Source organism: Asterias rubens, chromosome 5 (genome assembly GCF_902459465.1).
Source record: "Asterias rubens chromosome 5, eAstRub1.3, whole genome shotgun sequence".
In the NCBI taxonomy this organism is placed as follows: Eukaryota; Metazoa; Echinodermata; class Asteroidea; order Forcipulatida; family Asteriidae; genus Asterias; species Asterias rubens.
The window spans coordinates 10,750,437-10,776,414 of NC_047066.1; the positions used below are offsets into that span (position 1 = coordinate 10,750,437).

A 25,978-nucleotide genomic window follows, 5' to 3' on the forward strand; every position below is an offset into this window, starting at 1 on the left:
ATATTTCAGATGTTTTGAATATTAATTACCATAGCACGCAAATTTGGGTGACAAATATTTAACGGCATGAAATTCTTACTGGACCAGAATCAAAATGAGAAAGAAAAAGAAAACTACTCCACACACTGCACACTGACACATCATTTTAGCATACACTGTACGTACTTGTATGCTGGGTGTGTTGTGGCCGAGCGGTCTAGTTCTCTAGACTCAAGCTTAGGAAAGTACTTTAGAGTAAGCTTGGGCGATATCGATTTACTTTAATCACTAATATCGCCGACAATATATCGCGATATTCGATATAATCGCGATTAATTAAATTTGACATCATCAGTCTTCAAACTCCCTGTGAAAGTTGTAGAAGAGACAGTCATAGCATGAGAGAGGTGTTCTAATGACCTATTCTTCTGGTTTTACACCAAACCTATGGGGTGCAACATGTCTCAGCTAGGAAATACATCGCGATATTGCGATACTTAATCGATATTGCGATATCGATATTTCGATTAAAACCAAATCGATCCGATATCGAAATAGTTTCCATATTAGTATCGCGATATTCGATAAAATCGCGGTATCGCCCAAGCTTACTTAAGAGTGTTTCATACACATCAGTTAAAGACACTAGACACTATTGGTAATTGTCAAAGACCAGTCTTCTCACTTGGTGTATCTCAACATACATGTATATGCATAAAATAGGCCTAACAAACTTGTGAAAATTTGAGCTCATTGGTCGTCGAAATTGCAAGATAATAATGAAAGAAAAAACACCCTTGTCACTCGAAGTTGTGTGCGTTTAGATGGTTGATTTCGAGACCTCAAATTCTAAATCTGAGGTCTTGAAATCAAATTGATGGAAAATTACTTCTTTCTCGAAAACTACGTCACTTCAGAGGAAGCCGTTCCTCACAATGTTTTATACCATCAACCTCTCCCCATTAGTCATCACTGAGTAAGTTTTTTTGCCAATAATTATTTTGAGTAATTACCAATAGTGTCCACTGCCTTTAAAGGGTAAAAACATACCAAATATAAGATAGGCCATTAGAATGTATGCAGATTTGCAATAGTGAATCTACTTTGACCGAAGCCATCATAATAGTTAGCTCAGTGCCCCTTTTTCAGGAGGGGTCATTGATTGACAAAGTACCATGTTTATTTTAGGTAAAATGAGCTTTGATGGCTTTTAGGATTTCAGCTGTTGCATGTAAGGTCTAAAGGTTTTAACATCATAATGCAACAGAAAAACGAGAAACACTTGAGGACACTTTGCATTCTTATACCAAGCTGTCACACTTAAGTGTAAGCCCCACTTATTCACCTGAACACATAACACTGGCCTGTTCAGAGAGTTGGTGTATAATGAACAATACAACCACAACCTGCTATGTGGATGTTAAACCATAAACCCAGGATCTTAGTATACCAACTACAGGAAAATGGGAGAACTTCACATGTTCCTATAAGAGAAGGTACAGGTTTGGTAATTACTCAAAACAAATATTAACTTAAAAACTGACTTGGTAATGAGCATTGGAGAGCTGTTGATAGTAAAACATTGTGAGAAACGGCTCCCTCTGAAGTAGCATAGATTTTGAGAAAGAGGTAATTTCTCACTAAAATAATAAAAGACTTCTAGCCAGAAGTTTTTTATTCCTATCTGAAAGCACACAAATTCGCCCAACAAGGGTGTTTTTTCTCTCATCATTTTCTCGCAACTTCGATGACCAATTTAGCTCAAATTTTCACAGGCTTGTTATTTTATGCTTATGTTGGGATACACCAAGTGAGAATACTGGTCTTTGACAATTACCAAACGTGTCATTTCCCTTTAAAGATGCTATGTCATATTTTTGGCCCCAAACATTAAAAAACAGATTTTTTTGAGTGAATGGTATTTAAAAGAGTATCACCCGCTCTAATGAAAAAAAGTTTAACTTTTACTTTAAATGGTCAGGAACAATGAAATTTTTTAAAAACGTTTCTTATAAAACACATAAGAATTGGTCACGTGATAAATTGTTGGGATCCCAACAAAAACTAATTTTGAGCGCTTTATTTCACTGCTACTAATAATTGGCGGACTTTTTCTAGCAATGGCTCAAATGAAAGCTTGTAACTTTCTCGACCCCCATCAAAATACCTATTGAATTTTAAATCAAAATTTTTGGGTCAAATCGGCCAAAAATCTGACATAGCATCTTTAATGTACTTCTTTTGTGAAAATGTTACCCTAGCAGAGTTTTTTTCTTTTCTTGAAGGCTGAAAAACATTAACCAACATGACTTAAAACAGAATTAAAACACTGAGCAGGAAATTGATTGAATCCTGTGTAAACATTGACTGAAAGTATTTTACTTTGGTGCTTGGTATGGCGGTCTTATTTGAGAAAATAGTAAATGAAAGTGGCAGATTTAAAGACACTGGAAACTATTAGTAATTGTCAAAGACCAGTCTTCTCACTTTGTGTATCTCAACATATGCAGAAAATAACAAACCTGTAAAAATTTGAGCTCTGTTGGTCGCCTAAGTTGTGATATAATAATGAAAGAAAAAACACCCTTGTCATAAAAAGTTGTGTGCTTTCAGATGGTTGATTTCGAGACCTCATATTCTAAGTCTGAGGTTTCGGAATCAAATTCGTGGATGGATGATTACTTCTTTCTCGAAAACTACGTCACTTCAGAAGGAGCAGTCTCTCACAATGTTTTATACTATCAACCTCTCCCCATTACTCGTGATCAAGAAAGGTTTTATGATAATAGATATTTTGAGTAATTACCAATAGTGTCCACTGCTTTAAAAAGAAAATGTCCAACGTTCAACCCTTAAGAGACCAAACATGTACATCCGCAAGCGGCTTTGCCCAAAATTCAAATGCCCGCATGAATTGATCTACTCTCTTTCAAAGGAAAGGGCCACAGTAAAAGTGATCAATGTCTAGAATTGACTTTTTCCCAATATTTCTCATGTCAACTTCCTATTTCCATTAACAAAACAAAATTTCTGTTTCAAAGTGGTTTTTTTTAAAGGCATTTTTACTAAAAAATCAACGAAAGTAAGCTCCTCGTGACCAGAACCATATTTGAAAACAAGTTGCACCACTCAGTTTATGGAATTACAAAAGTGAGAATTCCCCCCAAAAAAATGTCCTAAAGAAAATAAACACATCAAGAGCATGAGGGTAGTTCATGTATCTTGCAATCATTTCCTTGTTGGGGGACTCTAGGGAAACCCATTCAATCAATGTTGGGAGTCTTTGCTGTCACTCAATCCGGCAATGATTTTGCACACAAGTTTCCTTCCACATCTCACACAGACTTTTGCTTCATCACCCTCCATTGCTTACGAGTGCTTAAATTTCAAGATAATCACCACCATGGCTCAATTTCGCTTAAATTTCAAGATAATCACCACCATGGCTCAATTTCAAAGAGTTGCTTTCGCAGAAAATAATGCTTAACTATTTTCTGCTAAGCAGAAATGAGCAGGATACCAGTCACAAATGGTACATGAGACTAAGACTGGGCGACTAGTCTCGTACTCGCGACTATTGATTGCTTAGTCGAGTCGGGACTACTTCAATAATAATAATAATAATAATAATAATTAGACGCCTCCAGACCATTCAACCCCATGGTCTGAACATCCAAGAAGGAAACGACTAATAAACCTTTTGTTTTGCCGTCTCCTTTTTTTTCCCATAGCCTTTTAGCCTGAGCCTCATTCACTAATATAAATTACTTTTTACCCAACCTCACCACCCTTGATGTTGTCCTTTGTGTTTCCATATTCTTGCTTGTGGTCAAGCCAGCCCCTTCCCTTCACCCCCCCTTGTTTGTCCCCCTATTCATTGTTTACCCCCTGCTTTTTATGTATGCTTTCTAACCCCATTCATGTATTTCCACTTCACTGCTTATGTTTCACTTAGTTACCTGTTCATGTTTGTTGTGTTGTCATTTAGCCTTCGAGAAAGACTCTGCTAGGGTCGAAACGTCAGGCCATTAACTATTTTTTGCATTTATACTCTCGGTCCATTTGGTTGGTAAGTTGTTTGCAACAGCTAATTCTATTTTCTCAATAATAATAATAATAACACATTCTTATAGCGCATTTCACAATATAACCGAATCAATGCGCTGTACAAACGTAGGCCCAATAACATCCCTTTAATGTTTCTCAGCACCCAGGGTACATACATGTACAGCCCGAGCTACCATGGTGCTCTGATTGATTTTTTCCATACACAATATCAACCTCTACCCTCGCCGGTACCCATTTATACCCCTGGGTGAAGAGAAGCAATTATAGTAAAGTATCTTGCTCAAGGACAAAGCATCAAGACCAGGATTCGAACCCACACTCAGGTGACTTAGCACCAGAACTTGAATTCGATGCTCTTAACCACTCGGCCATGACACTCATTTCAGCATGAATTTTACTATTGAGCCTGTGGCAAATATTATGCCGCAATGCATCTTGGGAAGAAAAATGGACCAATGAGTAACCTTCTTTTTGACCTTTAGCCAGGGGGCACCCTACTAAAGTGGCGTCATACAATGTATGCGCAAGGTATTTTTTTACCTTTTTACCTATTTTAGTCATTTGGAAAGAAATCCATGTTAAAGAGAGGCTCCAGGGTCAAATTACACATGTGATGCACTTGTTTTCCAATTAGAGTTGTCATCTTAGTTAACAAAATACAAACGACTTTCTTCAAGTTAAACTGTTGTAAAGAGTAATTTTTTTATACTCTTTCGAAATGAAAGTTTTAAACATGACGCTATATATGGAACATCAAAAACAAATGGGTCTTTCCATTCTAAAGAGGAATTTCTGCACTCAGTCGAAGGTCAAATTCAATGCCATTTCGATTGAATATCATCACAATTCGGGAATGAAATAAAACAGCTCAGTACAAATACACAAATGTACTGACTATGTTTTTTAAATGGGATGTCTCTGGTTGTATGGGGTTTTGGACAAAAATTGCACTGGAAGGGTACATGTATCAAACACAGTGTAGCTTTACACTGTTTAGAGACTGGTAATATTTTCCCAATTGCTATAATTGAATTGTGTGTCGAATTTTATGCCAAAGGAATAAGGACTCTTTCTAATGGAAAATTAGTGAATCACAAAACTTATTTTGAGCTTGGATACCCTTCGTTAAAACAAAACACTGGATAAATACCTTCCCCATGAGCATTCTTTGACATCAAAGCGTAGCACATCATTCAACATGTTCTTCCTCCTGTAGATTCAAAACAATGCAAAAAACAAAATTTAAAGATGGAATACACATGCACCTATGTCAGGATTTCCCATTAAACTCAAAACATCCCAGACCAACATCATTCAGGGGGTTTAAAGAACGAGTGTGCATCACCAAAAATACACAACTACAGATTAAGAGATTAAAAGGTGACAAGTTTTGTCCATGTGATTGCTTTATACTTCTTTCACAAAAGTGAAAAGGCTCAAGGAGAAATTAAGGAAACGTCCTGAGATTGCTGGCTGGGATTTAAAATGTGTAAACCATTGGGCCCAAGTTTCACAGAGCTGCTTTAGGGAAAAAGAGGGCTAGCTTAGCACACAACAATTTTGGTTACCAGAAATACAATGTAGGTTTCACCCAGCCGATGGGATTTATGACCTCTGGATTAACATGCCTCCACTCCACAGTCCCCTTACCAAATGAGCTATTTAGCCCTAGTGTAGGCAGTCTACCTGTTTTTTTTCTTCTTCTTCATTATCTTTGCTTGTGGGTGTCAACAAGTAAAGACACTGTGTTGAGCTGAAACTTTCATACTTAATGTGTCTCTCTCGACAATGTTGCCTATTGTATGCAGTACGTTAACAAAAACCAATCAGTGACTCTACCTTTTGGCAGAGAACAATAACCTCAGTACATAGCTAAAATGTTTCAATGGTACACAAAAGGCTTGTTGTTTTTTGTAGTGTTTCTTATTCTGTAATTAACCTGATCTCTTCTTGGAAATAACTAATAGAATGCAGTGTTGCAACCAAACTATTGTCCACTTGCTTAGAACAGACTCACCCATTGTCACCACCGAATACATAAATAGCATCTTTGTAGGCAACTGCTGTATGTTTACTTCGCCTGTAGATGAAACAAAATCAAAACCAACATTGAATCAAATGCATTAACTGTGAAATACTATGCCAGTTTAAAGGAACACATTGCCTTGGATCGGTCGAGTTGGTCCATGAAAAGCCTTTGAAACCGTTTGTTGTGAAATTGATATGGTTAAAAACATGTTTTAAAAGTAGAATACAATGATCCACACAATTATGCCTCAAAAGTGCGTGGTTTTCCGTTTTTACTTTGCTATCTAACAGGGTCAGCCATTTCATGGAGTCTAAAACTTGACTAAAAAATGGCTGACTGTGTAAGTTCCCAAAGTTTTACTTTTAAACATCTTTCCAACCATATAATTTTTTCATAACAAACAATTTCAAAGACTTTTTTATAGACCAACTCTCCCTATCCAAGGCAACGTGTTCCTTTAAACAAGTTCTTAAAAATATTTGTGAGTACTTCAGTGTTCAAGCATGCCACTACAGTTTGTCCCCCAAAAACAAAAGAGGAAAGTTGAATACTTTGTACTGTGTTTTTCATTTTTGCAATGGCACACCAAACTGAGAAACTACAACAGCAATACTATTCAGGAGAGAAGTTGAATCCGACAGCCAGTTTTTTATTCATTAAGTCCAGTGTATTAAGAGAGTGTTTTGTGATGAGAAGTCATTTTTGGGAGAAGAAAAAACTGGTAGCAATGCATGTGATCACATAGGCTGTCATACTCGACTGCCCATTGGGTTGTGCTCATAGAGTTATATATAAGAACTAGTGGGCGCACTGGCCTATATACATGCTCCGGCATGCGCGCAGGCGGCCATTTTCTAAGTTGATAAAACTGGCAACTCACAGCGTGTGTTTGTGCGGCCATTTTGTAAGTTGAACAAACAGCATCGTGTGAGCATTCAATAAAAAAAAACTCAAGCGTGTATTTCATATTCAACGCGCGTGCAGAATGACACGCTTGTCATCTTGCGGTCCCGTGGCGTTTGTGCACGAAGCATCACTCGTGTGCCTTCTAGTTCTTATATATAACTCTATGGTTGTGCTATATTTGTTTCCAAAATGGAGTCTAGCAACCACGTGGCCAAAGAAAAATGGTTCACCCACTTTGCAAAACTCTCAAAACTGAGCTCTTAAAACAAAACAACTTGATGATAAAATCAAGAGAATATTTGTTACTTTATTTTAGTGAACAACAAATCAAAAGTTGACAAGTACTACTTTTTAGTAATGGCAAAAATAGGAAAAGATTTAAAGAATTAAGACTGCCACTTTTTCAATCACTGATACTGATAGTTGCGTTAATGTAGCCCTCTGCCGTCGGGAGGAGGGTTATGTTATCGCAACTATGTTGATGAACACAATCTCACAATAACCATGGAGCAACAACCCAAATAAACAATTGTGGCCATATAGTCGATAGCAATTACTAAATGAGTATAAGTGGAAGTTTGATTCAAATTTATCACATGATTGTGCTTTAATTAACAAAAGAAAACTTCAAAGACAATCAAATGAAAACAAAACAAATTCCACAATTCCTCTTATGGAAAGAAAGTACACAGAATGAAAAACAGAACAAAAAACAAACAACAACAAACCCTGTCTTGTCTTCTTGTCAACATCAACCTCTATCTAGTCTTGTCAACGACTAGCCCCACTTGTGTGGCCAAGGCTAGCTGATCAGCTACTTGGCCACACAAGTGGGGCTAGTCGTTGACAAGACTAGTGGGGCTAGTCAATGACAAGAACAACCAAATAAAATGTCTAACATTCTGCATACAGTGTGAGTGTAGTTTACGGAAGTTTACCCTAAACACCAACCAACACTTCGTAAAATATTCTATCTTTATCTTCTGACTGAGCCTTACTGATTATCTATTTATTCACACTCACACTAGCTAGTTCTTAGTTGAGTAAGGAAAAAGTAAACAAACATGTCAACCATTTGTTCACACAGCAAGCAATCAATGAATGAAATTTAACAACAGCAACACAAAATGGAAAACCAAACATCATACTAAAGTAACAGTAACTTAACTAGCCCCACATGGGATGTGTGGCCACGCTGAATCCTTGCTTGCCACACAAGCGTAGCCTGCGCTATGGCATAATTAAGAAAAGCAAAGGTCAGGGAGGCCGGAAAATAAATAAAATATAGACATCACATACTGACATAGAGTGATGATAAATTTACGTACCGTGCACCAACAAACTCATCACAATCCGGCATTCGTCTCCATCGGTGGACGGTCTCAAACGGCCCAGTATCGATGGATACTTCTTGCCAAGTATGACTACTGCTTGCCATGGTTTGTGTTCAGAAACTTGTGCCTAAATCTATAGAAATTCCTTAAAATTTGATAAGTTCACTTTTTGAGCTCTGTTTTTCCTGTCATACGGAAGCTGCCATGTTGTTTGAGTGACTGCGCATGCCTGCCGCAAAAAGATCAACATTAGACTCGCGCATAAGTACTTCGAGTTTTAATAAAGGTTACCGCTGAATTTGACTTCCTAAAGCTGTTTAAAGCAGAACATAATATTGCTTAGCAAATTTCTTTGCTAAGCAACAAATATTAGTGAGGCAAAAGTTACACTAACAATGTAAACTTGGTGGAATTTTGGCTAATTGTAAGTGCTTAGCAAAGATGTTCCTGCTTCCAACTGACAAATATTGGGCCCGCTGCATGCTCACCAAACAAACTTAGGCCATCTTTTCAAAAAACAAAGGGCTAATATAACAAGAACATTTAAACGGAAATCATCGGATATAACATGAACAATGAGGTTTTTCCCATGTGACTTTTAAAAGATGGTATATTTCTTTTATGTTGTTGAACTGTTTCACTTTGATTGACGTCCTCATTCGGCGTCCCATCACGTCCCAGCAGTATCAACCACCACTGGCAAAAGTTGTGGAACAATCAGCATTGTTTCTTATCGTTTACACTCCGTTTAGTTGTCCAATTAGGAACATCTCAAGGTCCTAAAAGGGATCACCTTCGGTTCGCCTGACCTGGCCCTTGGCCCTTCTTCGGGCAACAACCCAGCTCTTGTTAATTTTGTGCACTGTGACCCCGGCAAGACACTGTGGTCTTTGGTTGTAAATTGTATGAGGCTCATCTCCATGCCATGGTAAAATAAATAGTTCCTTTCCTCCCATGGCATGGCTATCGTAACCACTTATTTGTTACTAATAGGAAGATGGTCCCGCGTTTAATTGCAAAAAATAAAATAAAAAACTACTGATGCCGATTGTTTACGATGACAACACTTGAACCCAAAATTTTAACATAAAGTGAACTTTTAAAAATAGAATCAAAACTATTTTTTCGTTCTGAAATGCATTTTGCGTGTATGTATTATCTCTAATTTATTTTAATCAAAGAGACTTTACATACACTGAAGCGCATATTAATTGTTTTGTTTGCGTTGGTTGATTGCTTGATTGATTGATTGGTGGATTGATTGATTGACTTCTAGATAGGCCTAACCCCTTCCCAGGAAGTCCTTTGAAAGCAAAAAAAAGCAAATGGCTACTTTTCGGCCGCCTGGTAAAACTTGATTTTCCTGTATCTTACAGGAGAAAAGAGATCATGATGGCCATTTTTCGGCCGCCAGGGTAAAACCTGCTTTTTAGAGCAGAGAAATTGCATTGTTTCATAAGACGTTTGATCTGCTTTTCTGCTATTCTGTCTTAAAAGCAAATGGTCATTTTTCGTCCGCCAGCATAAGAGATAAAATAAAACCTGCTCTTCTGGTAACAGAAAAGTAGAAAAGTAGAAAAATGCACATAAAAAACCATAGCCCCACATCTGCTTTTCTGCTACTTTGATACCAGAAGAGCAGATGACAACTTTTCGTCTTCCCCATTATTATTATCTAAACTCTTTTACTTATACGTGACACTCGTCGATTCCTCAAAATAAGGAGACTTGTCCTTCGCCCCATAATCAGCTTCTCTAAACCACTTCAAATCTTCTAGTCACTCACTCTGCATGCCGCAAGTGTTAATTGTGACCTCATCACAGGGTCATATTGTCACCCAAGCCTTGACTGGAGATGTGCTCCTCAGCCCTTGAGGACACCAATGACCCACCCAGGATACCCCCATGATTGATGATAGCGAAGAAATTACAAAGTAGAACAATAATATTGAGGCCAAGTTTGACCCAAACTTGGACCCAAACTTGAGGGGCTATCAAGAGGAAAAGAATAAAGATGAAACTATTAACTCAGGGGAGCTGAGTAGGAAATGATATTCATCTTAAAGACACTGGACACTATTGGTAATTGTCAAAGACCAGTCTTCTCACTTGATGTATCTCAACATATGCATAAAGTATAACAAACCTGTGAAAATTTGAGCTCAACTGGTCTTCGAAGTTGCGAGATATTAATAAAAGAAAAAACACCCTTGTCACACGAAGTTGTACACTTTCAGATGCTTGATTTCGAGACCTCAAATTCTAAATCTGAGGTCTCGATATCAAATTCGTGGAAAACTACTTCTTTCTAGAAAACTACTCCACTTTTTAAAAGACCCGTATTTCCAACAGCTCTTCATTGCTCGTTACAAGTAATTTGTTTATGCTAAACCCGTATTAAGGACACTTTGCGGGACATAAGTTCCGGTCACGTCTGAATGATGGTGTTGTCCGTTTGACAACATTTTGATACTAATTGACAAACTCGCTCACTTGCAAGGATGCAACACCTTTAACTTGGCGTTGAACGGCAACTCGTTACGCTATGCCTTAAGGACACTGGACAGTCTATTGGTAATTGTCAAAGACCAGTCTTCTCATTTGATGTATCTCAACATACGCATAAAATAACAAACCTGTGAAAGTTTGAGCTCAGTTGGTCGTTGAAGTTGCGAGATCATAATGGGAAAAAACCCCACCCCTATCGTGCTTTCAGATCCTTGATTTCGAAAAATCCTTGATTTCTTGAAATCAAATTCGTGGAAAATTACTTCTTTCTCGAAAACTACGTTACTTCAGAGGGAGCCGTTTCTCACAATGTTTTATACTACCAACAGCTCTCCATTACTCGTTACCAAGTAAGGTTTTTGTGCTAATAATTATTTTGAGTAATATACCAATAGTGTCAACTGCCTTTAACGATGTAGAGCACCCTTTCCTGTTCTTGCCGGAGAAGAGTTTGTGTTATGATATTATTGTAACGGACTTTTATTAATTAGTTGAATGGAAAAACACACAACAAAATATTAACTTGTCGTGGACCCCTTCTAACATGAAACCTTTAATTATTTCAACAAACTTCAGGTATCCTCAGGCCTCAAACTCTTTGCTAAACTCATATACTGGGATGGCCTGCCAGGCGTAAGGTACTCCCAAAGTACGCGATCTGCACTAAAATAAAGCCTCCGCCGCTTATTGCTCTCTATAAAGGGAAGTAGCTCCATGGGTAGGGTTTCAAACTCGGTGACTCAAAACTGAAGGTCACAAGACCATCGTTTTCTTGAGAAAAAAGGAGCAAACGTTCTTCTTAGAGATGCCAACAGAAAACGGTGTCCTCTATTCACCCCCTTTATAAATCATTCACCCTTGCTGACGAGTGAACGGACCTTACCACTGTTATGCTTCACTGTTTGAGCAACACGAATTAGGGTACCCCACATTGGATTTTAGGGGATGACTAATCATGTTCGTATGCTTATGCGTCATAATGGAGAAATTGTACACGTTACATGATGTGTTGCGGTCACACAACGTACCAACTATACAGAGGGTGGTTGTGTGTAGGGTCTGTGGCCAGCAATGTGGGTGCGTTATGGGTGCAATTTAGGCTGTCCTATAACTTAACACAATACATCCATTCTTTTATATGAAAAGGAACACCCACTCGTCAACCATAAACCAAAATCCCAACCCGGTGTATTACAAGATGGAGTCACTGTCAGCGATAAACACTCACATCACGTTCACTGAAGTATTTAGATGATACACACTGCTCGTGTAACCACATCGAAGGGATTTTTCATGCACCGTGTTTCAAGCGGATATTCAACGGGACCGAAGAGCCTTTACGCCCGCGGAGTGTCTCAGCTCGCTACGGTGTGGTAAGGGAGATAACAACCATGGAAGGACATCAACAACACAGTACAGAGAAGGGGGAACAGGCTTCCGGTTGTATACGACGACACAGCCATACATGGACTTATTTACGATTGGGAGTTGTATTAGGACTTGTTTTGTTATTAGGAACTTGCACAGACACTGCACCTGCGACGAGCACTAATGAACCCGGGGACGAAGATGCGGCTTCACCGGCAAATCTGGTCACTCCGGTACAGCTAAGAAGCGGATATGTAAGTTTAAAAAAAAATTCTAAAAGTTTCTGTATCCTACCATTTTTTTCATTCGTTATGAAAAAAAAAAAGTATTTCATTTACTCAAAACAGATGCGATATTCCTTTTTGTAAAAATTAGTGTAAAGGTGGTGGCCAATACGAAGAGTTCCTTCATAACAAAAAAACAACGCAGTACGGAAAAAGTTGTCTTTATTGTGAAATCTTTATAGGGTACTACAGTACATGTACATACAGATTGCGAGGTTTATCTCCTGATAAGCCCCAATGTCATGATAGTGTTTATCTGACTGGCATGTCTATCTCTGTTCAGTCACAAATCGACACCAGCCATTTATGGTAGTTTGTTTGTATATCGGACACCGTTACAATAGCCTACATGTACTTGTTGCGATTCCATTCCTGCTCTCCCCTTTCAGAGCCTAATAAAACTAAAATGAGCAAATAATAACATCACGGAACTATTTAGACGTGCAGCAGGAGAACTGTTACTTCATATTATTGTCATAAGTTGATGAACAAACTTCTTACTGAAATTGTGTTCAATAACCGGCCTCAGCATTTTTCTGTTGCTGAGTGACAACCTATCCTTGTGATGTTATCAATGAGATCATGATGAGATTTAGAAGCACTTTGCTCATCGGATACACACAGTGTCAGATGACCACACTTCCGAGGTCACAACGTGTGCTACATGGACCTCCATGATACCACAAGAAGGTGTACCAAATTACATGAACCAATTTAAGGACACATTAGACTTATAGCACCCGATCTTTGCGTCAGGGAACTTTGTCTGTCTCACCATTTAGCTCCATGGTCTCACAGTTGCATGATTGAAATGTAAACGACGGCAAAGTTACACCCTTGCTATCACATATTGTACGTATTAAACTTGTATCTAAATAAGGTTCAAGATACCCAACGTGGAAATTTAAATTTCCTTCAGCCGGTAGACGTGATTGGTTAAGAAGCTTCCTAACACTGCCCGAATGAACCATGAACCTCTAAAGTTGAATTCGCACTAATTCTACACCAGGGTACTATACCCGGTATCGTAGCAGCTATACATGTAGACTAATCCGCACATTGTTGCTCCAAGTCAAGGGGCATTTTTTTCTTAAGTGGAATTTCCTCCGTTGGATAAACATAGCTCTTTAATTATATTTGCCCCCTTTCAGATCTGCCACCCCTCCCAACACACAACTTTTTTGTATGACTTAAAGCTAGTGGACACTATTGGTAAATGTCAACGACCAGTCTTCTCACTTGCTGTATCTCAACATATGCATAAAATAAACCTGTGAAAATTTGAGCTCGATTGGTCGTCGGAGTTGCGAGATAATTATGAAAGAAAAATTACCCTTGTCACACGAAGTTGGGTGCTTTCAGATGCTTGATTTCGAGACCTCAAATTTTAAAATTTGTGGAAAATTACTTGTTTCTCGAAAACTACTCCACTTCAGAGGGAGCCGTTTCTCACAATGTTTTACACTACCAACCTCTCCCCACCAAGTAAGGTTTTATGCTAATAATTATTTTGAGTAATTACCAATAGTGTCCACTGCCTTTAACATATTATTATGGCCTGGGAAATTAATGGCTGTTTCACCAGTAGGCCATGAGGTTCTGAACCTTTGCTGTCCCCAAATTCAGATGTTGCGTTTTGACGCCCGTTCTTTCAATTTATCTCGACTCCCGGAGGGGGTGTAAAGTTCGATGTATAAAGCTGAAGTTTCGATTATTTTGCCGCCAATTTTATGTCGAGACAAACTATTTAATTGGGTGCCGAGTTAGTAGATTGAACAGATTTGAGTTTTCAAAGTGCATAGGATAAAGGGGGGGGGGGGGGTAACATTGTGCGATTTCGAATGCTGGTTTGTAAATTGACGTGACGATTCGAGCAGCGGTCTCGGTCTGTTTTCAGCATGCATTTAAAAATAATTTTTTACTCAGTTAATTGGTGCCATTCTGTTTTATTTCATTATTGACTTCTACTGTTACTAGTTTCAGTGATCAGCAGCCGATTTCACGAAAAGCTATAGTATTAATCCTATCTCGGGTTAGGACGAGTAGCCTATCTATAGTCCTAACTTAGGATGGGTTCATTGCGTCCTATAACGGTTTCGGATACGGAACTGAACTCGTCCTAAGTCCTATAAGAGTAATCCAAGTTAGGAAGAGTTTGGTGAAATCGACGTCAGGTTTTTTCTTCCTCTTTGTAAGCCTTACTTATGTCGCTACTCGACGTTTCGCACAACGGGCTCTGTCTGTCTTCAGGATTTTTCGTAAATATATTTGAGTTTTTTAAATGGGACGAAACGGAAGTTGAAGGAGTTCAGTATTGATTGAGTGGTTGGGAAGACCATGTGAAGACATTGTCATGACGATTTGTATTGACGTTTCGAGCAGTATGCTATGTCTGTCTTCATAAAAGCGATCCAAACAAACTTACCATGAAACAGATGCCTATCACAGTCAGGTCACGGATCGTCTACCAACTGTCTGCTGTCTATTTACAGATATTGGAAAGTATACTGCCCCATTATAACTTGTTTTTTTTGTAAAACCTGGATGTAGTCCAGGCATGGAAGAGGCCAATGCCTCCATTGCCTCCGGTCTTGGCCTTGATGCCCATATTCGAAAGTTTCCCATTGACTTATAAGAATTTCCAATGGAAGTGCCCTTCGCAAAATGATAATGGCCTTGCTCTTTTAAACATGAAATACCAGACCTGGTATGTCACGAACAACCGGTACTTCACCGAAAGCGTCGATCACATCCGCTTTTCAAGACAACATTTGCTTTTATTTTGTCTGCCATGTGGCATTTATTCCACAACGGAAAGAGCGATGATGTTGGGAGATTGCTACCTTTAGAAGGGTTTCACAAAATAAAACTCCACCTTGTCTCATACCAAACGTCCTATTGATGAGGGGCCTGCGTGGGCTCAATTTCACAAAACTCTTCCTAATTTGGGAACGATCCTATAAATAGGATTTTAGGACGATCCTAATAACTTACCTGTTAAAAATTCATTTCAAAGGGTTGTTCTGTAATTAATTGTGTAATATTGCCGAAAATGTGGAACGGTTTTGGTTATGTCCACGCAGGAATAATAATTCCGTAAATGGAAAACACAATCTGAGAAATGGCATGCAGATTGCAGAAACGTTTCTCAGATTGAAATGTTTTTGAAAATCTTTCTCTATAGAACCACATTCTTTTGACATGAATCGTGGCTTGAATTGCTGTGTGAACATGCAGTGCTTTTTACCAAAAGGTTTATTTATGGTCATTAATTTTTGGAGTAGTTATTTATTTATTTATTTATTTATTTTAAATCTTTAGACATACACAATAGTTACAAGTTGTACAGGGGCTGTCAAGGTTAAAACAAAAGTATAAAAACTGTCATCAAAAGATGTGTAAAACCAGACCCCTGCCAACGATAATAATATAATTATACAATATAAAAGGTGATTGCACTGAAACATTTAAAAATCACACAAAAGAAAACATTAAAACACAAGCAAAACCAGACTATTGAAAACAAAAAAACTACACCCATGCACACCAAAACACCGCAGCGATAAGAGGAAGGGACAACAAAACTACCCTCCCTTTTAAAAGTTGTTGACAAAATTATTTTGTTTAAACTATAATTTAAAATGGCGTCGAGAGGTGGTATTGATTGAGACGCTTGTCGTTTAATGGGACAATTAATCACTTTTATGTTTACTTTCTTCCCTCGACAATGTGATGCTGAAAAGTGACATGCCCATTATTATTGTTACAACAATAACCAAACTCATGCACTTAAAATTCCAGACAGGGTCACTTCCGAAAAAGTCTTTTCGTTGACACCACTTTAGTTGGCAATTTCGAGTTTTCCCACTTTGTTTCATTCAAAGTCACCGTCTTAAATATTATGACACAATGGAGGCACTGTCCGACAGTCGTCAATCATGGTTCCTTAAAAGCCCCGGGCCTTACCCTAAGTCAAGTTGGAGACCTCGAACTTTGAGGTCAGTCCAAGTCGAAGGATGACAAATCAGAGAGCGAAGGGGCATATATCAGTCCGCTGGGAGTCATGTATATAAACTTCCGAGATTTCCTGATTACAGACACCAAAATATGGAGATGGTGGAATTATAACGACTCGTGAAGTGCAACCCTTCACATTTAACAGACAATGGCCCAATTTCAGCGAACTGCTTTAAAAAAATGTTGAGCGCAAAATCTAGCATAACTTTTAACACAAACCTTCAACTATCTTCACCAAAACAATCCCAAAATAATTTTTATCGTTGCATATCTGGTTCGTATTATTGCTTGAATAAGAAATCAAATTTTTGTAGCCTTTTCTAATTTGTTTTGACCCATTCCAAGTAACAACCTCAAGCTTGAAGGCTTCGTTTTGAAAGGGCAGAGGCACCAAGGCATTTTCTCCTTGGTAAAGGGCACCCTATGAGAAAATTCTTAATTTCTACTGGAGCATTTTAAAGGCAGTGGACACTATTGGTAATTACTCAAAATAATTTTTAGCATAAAACCTCATTTGGTAACGAGTAATGGGCAGAGGTTGATGGTATAAAACATTGTGAGAAACGGCTCCCTCAGAAGAAACATAGTTTTCGAGAAAGAAGTAATTTTCCACGAATATTATTTCGAGACCTCAAGTTTAGAACATGAGGTCTCGAAATCAAGCATCTGAAAGCACACAACTTCGTGTCACAAGGGTGTTTTTTTCTTTCATAGTTATCTCACAACTCCGACGACTAATCGAGCTCAAATTTTCACCGGTTTGTTATTTTATGCATATGTTGAGATACACCAAGTGCGAAGACTGGTCTTTGACAATTACCAACAGTGTCCACTGTCTTTAAGGGCACCAAGGCAATGACCGGGGGGGGGGGGCATGGAGGCAATCGTCTTCGTTGCCTCCGTTCTCTATCAATGTTATGTCGATTTATATTATGATGACTGCAAGATGTAGACGGCGTAATACTACTTATACTATAGGATATTTCTGTTCGTAATGTCAGACACAAAGTGGTGACGTAAAGATCTAGACTCCCATGTGAATGCCTTGGAGCAATATTTATCACCGGTTAGTCAAAATACGGGCCTACCCCTTCACTCATCGTGGTCCGGGTTGTTCAACATATTACTTGGTGTTGACCTATTCATATTGGTCGTTTTGTGCTGCGGTTTTAAAGGAAATGTACTGAGAACCTTGCGATTCTTTAAATCCTAAATAAATGTGTATAACAAATAACCTGTGAAACTTTCGTTTCAAAAGGTAGTAACGTTTCTGAGATATCGATGAAAACCAGGAGCGGTTTTTTAATCCACGCAGGAACAATAGTTCCTATATCGTAATTGGAATGCACAATCTGATAAACTTTTCTGACAACGTTTCTCAAATTCAAACTTTGGAAGATGAGAACTGATATATTTTCCACAACCACGATACTTAAAAGTGAAATTATTCTCAAAATGCTTTTATACTATATCGAAAGCTGTTGTATGCCCCTACTTCTATTATTATCAAGTTAGCTTTATGGACATTCATTCAATTCATTTCAGGATTTGTTACCAAACCTGTACCCTCCCTTTTCCTAACTTCACGTTCACCAGTTTCCAATCTTTTTTGTTCGGAAGCAAACGATTTTGTGGCATTCTTCGTCACAGCCAAGTGGTCAAGTTATTCACTGCAAGCTTTGGAATGGTACAGCATTTTCGTTGTTTTGTTGCAGGTGTAAGTAAATTTGCAAATCATGCGTGGAAGTAACGCGTTTGGAACCGCTGATTATGAATTAATGAAAACCTTCCTCTGTGTTTATGCAGGTGTCGGTTCGGCCATAGAAGATTATAATTCATTATCTCTCACCCAACTTGGAATCTTCCTTCGTTCATTTGGGATATTAATAAAGTTCCGATTTTAGTTTAGGATAAACGTTAAAGGTATTACACATAGGCCTACACATGACTGGTATATACATGTAGAGCTGATAAAATAGACACAGACAGTATTCATGTTTTGTATTAAAGGCAGTGGACACTATTTGTAACTACTCAAAATAATTATTAGCATAAAACCTTACTTGCTTACGAGTATTAAATAGGGAGAGGTTGGTAGTATAAACCATTGTGAGAAACCGCTCCATCTGAAGTGACGCAGTGTCGTGTGACAAGGGTGTTTTTTTCTTTCATTATTATCTCGCAACTTCGACGGCCAAATGAGCTCAAGTGTACACAGGTTTGTTATTTTGTGTATTACGTTGAGATACAGCAAGTGAGAAGCCTGGTCTTTGACACTTACCAATAGTATCCAGTGTCTTTAAATCAACCATATAGCATACAATCCATGAAATAACAAATCTGTGAACATTTCTTGGCTGAATCTGTTGTGTGATGAGTCAGGACAAAATTAGGAACACCGTCATAATTTCAGCATGTAAACACGTTGTCCTTGTTCATGATTTAAAAAAACCTGAAATACGCTGTGCATTTTTTAAAAAGGTTTTCATACAGAATATGGATTAGGGAATTATTTTACTCTACAAATTATTGTTCTATAGTATAATGAACTTCATTATCAGTAAACTGTCAGACTAAAACGTTTAATGTTCTACTCCATGCTTCAATTACTACCCCAATCGGGGCATACTTTCACCTTTATTTGAACCCTCATCTACCAATGAGGATGCAATGGCCTCAATCGGGATACCCGTGAATGCAAACGACTCCCTCCACTGATCACCGTATACTACTAAGTCTAAATTAGCAGGAACGATGTCATTACTCTATCTAGGCTACATTACATAGGTGTAAATTATACACGGGTGACTTGGCACTCGTTTGTTGAGTAAAACTAAAAGAATCATAAATGAATATTATCCGGCGTCCACGCATTCACCTTCCCATCCCATGGTCAACCATGTCTGCCAGCGGCCCACCCATGTAGCATAATGGCATATCATGTTTGAACATTGTATGGCATTATGAACGGCATAAATAGAGCCATTGTTCATAAATAATGTCTGTCTCGTCTCGTTGAGTTAAGCGTGATGACCTGGCTGAAGGACTTGGATGAAGTCTAGGCGTAATCACCCAGCTGTTTTTGTAATCAAGGTGATGATTTACATGGCTTTCATCATGAGGAGCACGCATCCTATATTCTCTCAGGTCATATCTCGGACAAAATTCCCCTCCGTCTTGGAATGAACTTCAGCTTTATGGGTAATCCAGGCACAGAAATTACGGCTATTACTAAACCAAACCGACTTAAGAACCTAGAAAATAATACCGAGTTGACCGATGCGAGTTCGCTGAGCTTGTGAGAAGACGTCTGAGAGAGGGGTTGATGGATGCTTTAGCTTATCAAATTAAAATACTACTTTGTTTGAAGGAGAGACAGTCAACTTACCGCGGTGTCTATATAAGAAGTGGATTCACAATAGGCGGCCTGGCTCCTCATGGGGGTTCTCATTCCTCCATGCTTACATGAACGCTATTACAACGTTCTCAAGACAATAAAGTATTTCCAATAATGTATTCTGACGTAGGATAGATTAATATTGGACATTGGACATTCACATAGGTTTGTACAGCGAATGTCCGACCCTTCCTCCAAGGTCCGACATATCATTATACATTCACTGTACAAACATGCGAATGACCAAAAATGTCCATTATCGAAAAAGCAAAATCAGCAAGTTAGTTCGGAAGGGTCCGAGATGTGATGAGTGGACTGGCTAGATTATTATTAAATTTTAATCATTATTGTCATTAAAGGCAGTGGACACTATTGGTAATTGTCAAAGAGTAGCCTTCACAGTTTGTGTATCTCAACATATGCATAAAATAACAAACCTGTGAAAATTTGAGCTCAATCGGTCATCGAACTTGCGAGATATGAATGAAAGAAAAAACAACCTTGTCACACGAAGTTCTAATACAACTTGTATGCGTTTGGATGGTTGATTTCGAGACCTCAAGTTCTATTAAACCTGAGGTCTCGAAATCAAATTCATGGAAAATTACTTCTTTCTCGAAAACTATGGCACTTCAGAGGGAGCCGATTCTCACAATGTTTTATACCATCAACAGCTCCCCATTACTCGTCACCAAGAAAAGTTTTATGCTTATAATTATTTTGAGTAATTACCAATAGTGTCCACTGCCTTTAAGATGATACTTTCCCTGTGTTGTGATGATCTACCCATGCATTTAAAAAGTGACTTGTTAGGTAAAATCAAAGTGAATATCCATCGGTGAAAAATTGTTACGCCGCCAGTTTATGGAATTAAGATTTCACCTGTTTGTTTTTTCAATTGTGGTGTGGGGGGGGGGCATGGATGATGTTAGGACATGACACTGAACTTCAAATACCACGAGCGAGACTTGCACAGTCTATCAAATAAGACATGGTATCTACATCTTGCATTTTGACCGCAGCGGAAGAAGTGCAGACCGTGTATACATGTAGCCTATGAGGGATGTTGCTCAATATTCTCAAACACATGGGCTGGCCTAGCAGATGACGAGATAACACCTTATTTATGTTACTCTAATGAGCAGAATGTTTACATTCTCAGTGCACACATATTTTTGGGCATCAACCCTTGGGGGCAAAGACATATTGATAATAGGCAACGTGCACTTGTCCTTTCTCTATGGTATAACACACCAAGGCGCTCTATTCAATGCATTTTTAAAGGAATACGTTGCCTTGGATCGGTCGAGTTGGTCTTTGAAAAGCGTTTGTAACCGTTTGTTATAAAATGCATATGGGTAGAAAGATGTTGTAAAAGTAGAATACAATGATCCACACAAACATGCCTCTAAATTGCACGGTTTTCCTTTTACCTCGTCGACTAGCATGCTCGGCCATTTATCGAGTCAATATTGTTGACTCCCATAAATGGCCGACCGTGTTTGTTCGCAGAGTAAATGGAAAACCACGCAATTCCGAGGCAAATTTGTGTGGATCATTGTATTCTACTTTTAAAACATCTTTCGAGCCATATGCATTTAAAAACAAAACGGTTACAAACGCTTTTTTGTAGACCAACTCGTCCGATCCAAGGCAACGTATTCCTTTAAGTAAGGCCTACAGTGCAACATTTGCATTGCAAGAAAAAGAGAAGATTTGAAAATTACAAACAATGTCTGACTACTTCTTATATAGGAACATTTTAAAATTTGAAACATATCTGTCGGAAATATTGCCTAAATGGACGTGCGTGTAATGGGATCTTCAATTAACATTAAAGACCTAATCGACCCATGCCCCCCTACGCCCCTAAATACTCCATTATCCTCCACTCTATATACTGTTCTGTCTCAACATAAATTGTTTGGATTTCAATAAGATTGGAATGCCTGGCCCAAATGATAAGCTTTTGTTTTACTACCGGTCCTAAAACCTTCGCTATCAGACAATTACTTCCTGAAGAGGATTTTGGGTCTATATTAGGTCCTTACACATTTATAGTGAAATCTGCTTTGTTTTGGTATAATTTGGTATGCAACAATCAATTATGTCTAATAAAATCTGCTTTGTTGTTTGTAAAATTGATCAATGTGTATAAATAAGCCATTGCCACACACTGAAACGTTTATTTTATACGTAAATCATGAACATGCCTATGACCTTTTCATCACATGCTGAAATTACTTTATTCTGGTTTAAAGATCTGCAAGGATTATCTTTGTCCTTCAATGTTCCCCAATCCCTGGCAATGCCCTTGTCAACGGCTGTTACGTATTTGTAAAAATACACCATAATTATAGACACTAATTATCATAAGCATCCCAGTCTGTGATATTTTTATTATATTGTTGCTGTTTTAATGTCTACGGTTCACGTATGTTTTGTGCTATTTTTAATAACTGTATTTTTAAAGGCAGTGGACACTATTGGTTATTACTCAAAATAATTATCATCATAAAACCCTACTTGTTGACGAGTAATGGGGAGAGGTTGATGGTATAAAACATTGTGAGAAACAGCTCCCTCTGAAGTGAGTACATAGTTTTCGAGAAAGAAGTAATTTTCCACGAATTTGATTTCGAGACCTCAAGTTTAGAATTTGAGGTCTCGAAATCAAGCATCAGAGAGCACACAACTTCGTGTGACATGGGTGTTTTTTCTTTCATTATTATCTCGCAACTTTGACGACCGATTGGGGATCAAATTTTCACTGGTTTGTTATTTTATGCATATGTTGAGATACACCAACTGTGAAGACTAGTCTGTGACAATTACCAATACTGTCCACTGTCTTTAATGCGCAAATCGAGAAAGTGATTTTCATGCTGGGCATGACGAATAAAAATCTAATCTAATCTAAAAAGTCTGCTTGTCATTATTGGTGGTTTGGTATACTGCTTGACTCTTGGAAGATGCACTGCGCTCTCTCACCAACCATGAAGTTAAAGGGTTGGGTAGTTTTTGAACGACATAAAAGTCCACATGGTTTAAACACACTTGACACTATTGTGAAAGACCAGTCTTCTCACTTGGTGTATCTCAACATATATGCATAAAATAACAAACCTGTGAAAATGTTAATAATTATTTTGAGTAATTACCAATAGTGTCCACTGACTTTAAATGATGGGAGAAAGCTTCCCTGAAAACATTACTTGCTGTGGTGCTGTATAAAAAATAAAAAAATAAAAATGAGTAACAACAAATTCATCCATTGTTTTCGTCATGAGACCTAATTTATTTTAGCATTTGCATCGGATTTACGCAACTCTCCTGAAAACATTGCTCTGTGGTATTCACTTATTTTCTCAAAAACGTGACGACTAATGAAGCTCAAAGTTCTACAAGAAAATTACATTACATCTTCATGCACAGTGAGCAGGGATTCATGTCATGGCCAAAAACTTGATCTACAAAAGGTACCAAAACCCTTTAACGCACGGAACCAATTACCAACTGTACTTCATATCTAGGTCCACACGGTATCACTATCACGACATTGACTGAACACGTACACTTCATCTTTAATAACCGAGTCAATTAGAAATACCACTGAAAAATGTGGGAGAAAATAAATATTTAAATATGCGAGTCATACTAAATTTACTTATTGTCATTGCACGCAAATTATAATGTTTCATGAAACATGATATACTTTTTATACATGCATGGCGGCACCCGATCTTCGTTCTATTGCTATTGCACAACCAACCAACTAAAAAAATATTGTAGGCCTATATATCTGTATTTTGCTGAGAGGTTGATGCATATTTTTTTAGCAAAGAACTCAACAAGATCTTGAAGGTGTGCTAGTGATTATAATATTTCAGAACGATCTGGGTTTTAATTTCCAGTTCTAACGGGTCGTCCAAACTGACTCATATAATTAATTGCAATGCCTACGTTGTAATGTACATGTAATAGGCCTGCTAATGATTTCGAGGTTATGTCTTGGACTTGCCACAAATTATTTTATAATTAACCATATAGACCACGCTTGATACATTCGGCACCATGCAATGCATCGATATTGCCGTGTGGTTGACCACGATGATATCTCGCACAGACAGTTCTTGGAAGTCAGTCATGATTTTACATTAAACGAAACCTGTTCTTGGAAGTCAGTCATGATTTTACATTAAACGAAACCTTTTTCTTTTAAATGGTTTCATATAGGGGCCATCAAAGTGCTTTCGTGTTAGTTTTTAAACTTGTAATAAAAAAGACGGGGATTTTAAACATATCGATGGCACTCAAAATGTACAATCAACTGAACAAATAAATAGGGTAACCTTAGAACAAGGCACAGCGATACGTGAGTTAACAAGACTTCCTCTTTTTTGCCTCCATGATCTAAATAAACTTTCTATTCTACCAGTAGGGTAAATTCTACTCCAAGAAATGCTCTTATCAATTTACCGTTCCCTAAACAGCCAAAGGGTCAGTACTTAAAATAGCAAAAGGCGTTTGGTTGTTTGGCTTTACGCTCTCTAATATTTCCTGAAATCGGAAATCCACTTAGGAAATATTTGTACTTACAGACCCTCAACTCGACTCTCGAGCCAAACCTCGTGAAGTAATATTTCAAGCACCATGGACCCTTGGAATGGGGCACCAAGGTAACCATTTCACACGTAGGGAAGAATTTCTTGTGAAACTTCCGGGAGTGTTTGGTTGGTCTTTTTTGTAAACCCTTGCCAAGTCATGGAAGAGGTTATTTCTGATCGACTGCCAGGAATTGGAGATTGAAACAAGGTGTGAAATTATCATGGGATAGCGATGGGGGTTAACATTCCCGGGAATTTGCTGGGGTTTTGAATTAGCTCGTCTTGTGTAAGGGGCAGGGAACGGGCGCGCAATCATCTCCACAGAATTCACCCTATACACTAGCACCAGGAAGGATTAGCGGGACACGTAAGGCCAGGACTAGGCGTGTCTAGACTAAACCCTGGAGATAACTCAACGAGGACTAGTGATATACACACAAAAAAAATTGTAACGCAAATGCTTGTGTTTCTCTTTGATTGCATCGAGTGATATAGCATTATACAAATCAAATCGAAGAGTTTGTAGCAAAGTCAAGTGGCGTGACATTAATCCAAATTGTTGCTGATCCAAACTAAAATTTATGACGAACGTCAGACCAGCGGTGAAGCCAGGACTTTTCTCTTAAGCAGGTGGGGGGGGGGGGGGGGGCAGGCACTTTTGTACAGGATCTTTTTTAATGGCACTTTGATTGTATCTTGTATTTTGTGGGAGGCACCTGGGGGCACTTGAAACTTGTTTGTGTTGGGGACACGTGCCCCTACCCCCTCGTATACCGAGGTTAAATGATTCAATTACCAAATATTATGAAAAAATGATAATTTTAGCCAATAAGTAATTTGATCCAAACTTAATCCAAGTTTACAAACTTGAATCAGCTAATCCAAAGCCGATGATATCTCGAACTGAACTCAACCAATGATATCCCTAATTCCTACTTAGTAAATCGTAGTCGATTGTTGGTGACAGACTTGATATTTCTTTGATAGTTCGTTTATTTTTAGACTTATAGATCCGTACATAAATGAAGTTAGGGGCAAGAAGAGTCCCTGGCATTGCGCCAGACAATGCCGATGGTGTTCCCCTCAGAATGTTGAGGGAGTGAGTCATGGGTCGGTTTCGGGACAACCGCGGGTACCTGGATGAACTCTTTAACACTGACTAGGTTAAAGCATGGAGGTCTCCATGGTTAAAGCTATACAATGTACCTCTAGGGTGCCAACGTGGAAGAAGCCCTGTGTGCTGTTAAAGGCACTGGACACTATTGGTAATTACTCCAAATAATTGTAAGCAAAAACTTACGTGGTAACGAGCAATGGAGAGCTGTTGAAAGTATAAAACATTGTGAGAAACGGCTCCCTGTGAAAAGTAACGTAGTTTTTGAGAACGAGGTAATGTTTTCCTCAAATATAAACAAAAAACCTTCAGGCCTGTACCTTTTAATAACAAATTTAATATGCATCTGAAAGCACACACATTGTGC

General features: G+C 38.3%; 2 protein-coding genes across 2 annotated transcripts in view; one reads left to right on the plus strand and one right to left on the minus strand.

Annotated features, from left to right (window-relative positions):
* Nucleotides 1-8,520, minus strand: part of LOC117290381 (leucine-zipper-like transcriptional regulator 1) — a 60,050-nt gene extending 51,530 nt beyond the window's left edge. The window contains exons 1-3 of the mRNA XM_033771749.1: nucleotides 8,311-8,520; nucleotides 6,065-6,127; nucleotides 5,198-5,257 (exon numbers count right to left, since the gene is read on the minus strand). Of these exons, the coding sequence (XP_033627640.1) occupies nucleotides 5,198-5,257; nucleotides 6,065-6,127; nucleotides 8,311-8,420 (233 nt within the window). The 5' untranslated portion in view covers nucleotides 8,421-8,520. The remainder of the gene's footprint in view (nucleotides 1-5,197; nucleotides 5,258-6,064; nucleotides 6,128-8,310) is intronic.
* Nucleotides 8,521-11,835: 3,315 nt separating this feature from the next.
* Nucleotides 11,836-25,978, plus strand: part of LOC117290654 (matrix metalloproteinase-24-like) — a 28,900-nt gene continuing 14,757 nt past the window's right edge. Inside the window, exon 1 of the mRNA XM_033772172.1 lies at nucleotides 11,836-12,446. Coding sequence (XP_033628063.1) covers nucleotides 12,216-12,446 — 231 coding nt within the window. The 5' untranslated portion in view covers nucleotides 11,836-12,215. The remainder of the gene's footprint in view (nucleotides 12,447-25,978) is intronic.